The sequence below is a fragment of the Pteropus vampyrus genome, unplaced genomic scaffold (assembly GCF_000151845.1).
Source record: "Pteropus vampyrus isolate Shadow unplaced genomic scaffold, Pvam_2.0 Scaffold86, whole genome shotgun sequence".
In the NCBI taxonomy this organism is placed as follows: Eukaryota; Metazoa; Chordata; class Mammalia; order Chiroptera; family Pteropodidae; genus Pteropus; species Pteropus vampyrus.
In genome coordinates this window covers 1,924,589-1,928,052 of record NW_011888867.1, presented here as the reverse complement: position 1 = coordinate 1,928,052, position 3,464 = coordinate 1,924,589, and the positions used below count along the sequence as shown (strand labels likewise).

Genomic DNA, 3,464 nt, shown 5'->3' with positions numbered 1-3,464 from the left:
GACGCCAGCCATGGAGAGGCACGTGGCACGAGTCACCTCACTCTCCACGACTAGTAGGGCAGGCAGACAGGCTGCCAAGGAGTGAGGGAGTGAACGAAGGTGGGTCCTGCGTCCGAGGACAGGAGGACGCCATGTCTAGACTCTAACATGAAACGCTGGGGTCGGGTTGTGAGGGCCGCTCTCTGTTTTTGTCCCTTCATGGGATCGATGATACAGAGGGTTCCCGGACTATGTCCCAAAAACAGCCGCAGTAGGGTCAGTCTTCAAATGCATGGAGAGGCTTTCTCAAAAACTCAGTTAATGTCACTTTTATTAACCAGTGAGATAGATAACAAAAAAAAGAAATGAGGTGAATATAGCAGGAAGGAAAAAAAAAATAACCGTCATTTGCCGATGACGATTATCTACTTGTAAAACTCGAGAGAATAACCTTGAAAAGCCATTAGGACTAATAATAAACTAGTGCATAATGGTACTGGTTGAAAATCAATTTATAAAAATCTGTAACTTTTCTATATACAAGGAATCATAATGGAAACTTTTTTTTTTTTTTTTAATCTACAATAACAATAAAAAGCATTTATAGAAATGGCTGAGAATAAACTTAAAATGACATTTCCGCAGTCCGGTGAGGTGGGCAGCGGGATTGCTGGCCGGGGCTGTATTCAGCCCACACCAGGGCAGGGAGAAGGTCACTCGCAGGCCTGGGGCTCCGCCCGGGGCTGGGGTTCTTTTGTAACCGGGGCCTTTATAAAAGGAAGCAATGTGTTCTTCTCTTGTCCCAAGAAGAACAAAGGCTGCCTTGACTGACAGGACCGAGGCCATTAGAGGGGCTCCTGACATCTATTCTCTGGTTCCGAGGGGCCACTGTTAACTTAAACCTACAGCCAGCAGTGCCCTTCAGCCTTACAGCACAGGCCAGGCACCCTGTCGTATCCGTGCACGCCCCAAGAGAGAATACCTTCCCAAGGGCCATACCTTTTGGTCTTCTCGTGACGGGTCCAAGGGGGCTCAGCCAAGACGCTGCTGGAAAACCCATTCTGCAGAAAGCATTCTCTAAAGGCCTCTGGCATTTCATTTGGCACAGGCCCAGCCTTTTGCCCAACTTGGCCTTGGCACATACCCACTACTACAGGCAGTGTGTCCGACCCATTTATTTCCAAGCTCGCCTTAGATAAGACCCTGCTGCCACCGGTTCTTTGATAAGCCAGTTGTCTGGGTACAGGCATTTCAGTAGGCACTGGCCTCCTCTTCCCCATAAATTTGGCAAGGATGGCCCCGTCCAGAGTAAACCTGTTTTAGCTGCCCGCCAGTGAGTTCTGTTTGCAAACCCGGAGATGGGACTAAAGACTAAACTACCATTTGTTCCATCCCTGCCCTACCTAAACCACCTTCATCCCATATCTCAACAGATGTGCACACAGGTAAGCCAGGAAGAGCCTGAAAATAGCTCCAGGTAACCAACCCTCTGTTCTCAGGCATTTGGCCTGCCACCAGCAAGAACAGCCCAGTCTGGACTAAGGACCCCTCCATCCTCTCGTTTTCTGGCCACTTAGTTAGAACAGAGAGGTCTCAGCACAGAGAGGATGGAGAAAGTTGATGGACGTTGACTCAAGTGAGAGATATTTTGTTTTGTCCTGGACACTTTGCCTGCAATTCTGGAAAAAAACACCAGGAGTCTCCCTCGTAATGTTTTCTGTGATCTAAATGATCTGTTTGCCCCCAGGCCGGGCAGACAGATTCTGGGATGTAGTAAAGGCTCCCTCCCACAAGAGGGAGCCCTGGGCCAGGAGGAAACAGACTGTCCCAGGTTTGAGCTGTGGCTCTGCTTTTAATTAGGTCTGTAATGTTAGACTATCTGGAGCCGGTGTGCCTTTAAATCGGGCTAATAAGCCCTGCTACCCCTCCACAAAATAAGAGAGTGATTGTGTTGTTCGCAAGAGAAGTTAGAGGCCTCATATTCTCCCAAGTGCTCCTGTCCCGAAATTATTTTACTGCTTTTTTTCCTATAAAACTATATCTCTTTCTGTAAAGTACCAAGTATAACCAACCTCCACTTTTAACATGATGGACCAATTGGGACAAGAACTTAGAAACCTTTGAGTGACTGATTTACTGGTCAGAGGGTGTTGAGGGCCAAGAAGCCAGAGCAGGCAGGAGAGCACCCCAAGCTCTCTGGCCAGGACCCTGGATCCAGACAGCATCTTGATGAGCCCCAAGCCCTCCCCACTGAGCCATCCAGGAGTGTCTGCCTCAGCGGTAGGGATGGTTTCTCCACTGTGGAGGCAGGGCAGTCCCTAAGGGATGGCCTCCTTTCACAGAAGGCCCCGTGCCCCATGGGTCACCTGCTCTCAGATGTCACGTGTCTCCGCTGTTTCATCTTTCTCTTCTCCTTTGGCTACAGGGCGACAGTCCCGGCCCGGTCCAGAAGAACCTGCACAACCCCATTGTACAGGTAGGTGTGCCTTCGCGGGTGCTTGGGCCCTCCCCTCACCCCACCTGACAGTGACTTCATCCCATGTTCCCCGGGGCCCTTGGCATCCCCGCTCCACACCTGGGCACCCAAGGCAGAGAGGAGTTAAGGCACCACGTGAGTCACATGCGGGTTGGTGCCTGAACCCAAGTTCAGCACCTGAGTCACCCCTTCCACAGCCTCTTCCAGATCTGTCAACCTACTAAGTGCATCACATATCCTCCATCCTGCTGCCCTGGTAACATCTTCTCCTGGCAGCCCAAGGCTGGTGACCCAAGCCATGAGCTCACTGGGCTCCTCGTTGCAGGAAACTTATTGATTTTTAACATTTCAGTATTCTGTCATCAGCGTGAGAAGGGGGGAAACATGAATCTGAAGGTCATGAGGGGGTCTCTGAGATCAGCTTTTTCGTCCTGGGGTTCCCACATGCTGGTCTATGCAGCCGTTTGTTCATCTGTGTCAGAGTCCCCCAGGGAAGCTTTTCAAATGCAGATTCCCGGGCCCTTCACCCTGGAGATTCTGATCCACTAGGTGTGGGGTGGGTCTTGAATTCAGGAAGTGTGTTTTGGGAACCATTAGTCTAGTCGAACCCCTACCTTTTTGACGGAGAATGGCACCCCATGTCATATAAAGCACTTGACGGTTTGCAGAGCTCCACAGCAGACAACACCCTCCGATCCCCAGTTATCCCATAATCAAGACGAGAACCAGTCCCAGCCTGCCCACTCTACCGTGGCCAGTCCTGCTTCCTGTCCAGGGCCTTCAGGTCCAGGGTCCTTGCTCTTGGCCGACAAAGCTCAGGCTTCCTCCTCGTTCTCTGGGCTTTCCCAGGCCCCCTTTCCACTGGGACTCTTTCAGAGGGAACCTGTCCACCTGCTGCAATGCCCCTGCAGACAGGACCTGTTGCCTGCCGTGGCCGAGTGCTTGGACACGCTCCTGCTAGCCCTCAAGAGGCACTTGAAGGTTGTGGGCAACTAGTTTAAAATGATAA

At 51.1% G+C, this 3,464-nt stretch overlaps 1 protein-coding gene across 1 annotated transcript in view; it reads left to right on the top strand.

Annotated features, from left to right (window-relative positions):
* The window catches only part of LOC105294416 (kazrin-like), a 30,192-nt gene that overhangs the window by 24,989 nt on the left and 1,739 nt on the right, over nucleotides 1–3,464 (top strand). The window contains exons 6-7 of the mRNA XM_011363619.2: nucleotides 1,303–1,312; nucleotides 2,264–2,455. Of these exons, the coding sequence (XP_011361921.2) occupies nucleotides 1,303–1,312; nucleotides 2,264–2,455 (202 nt within the window). The remainder of the gene's footprint in view (nucleotides 1–1,302; nucleotides 1,313–2,263; nucleotides 2,456–3,464) is intronic.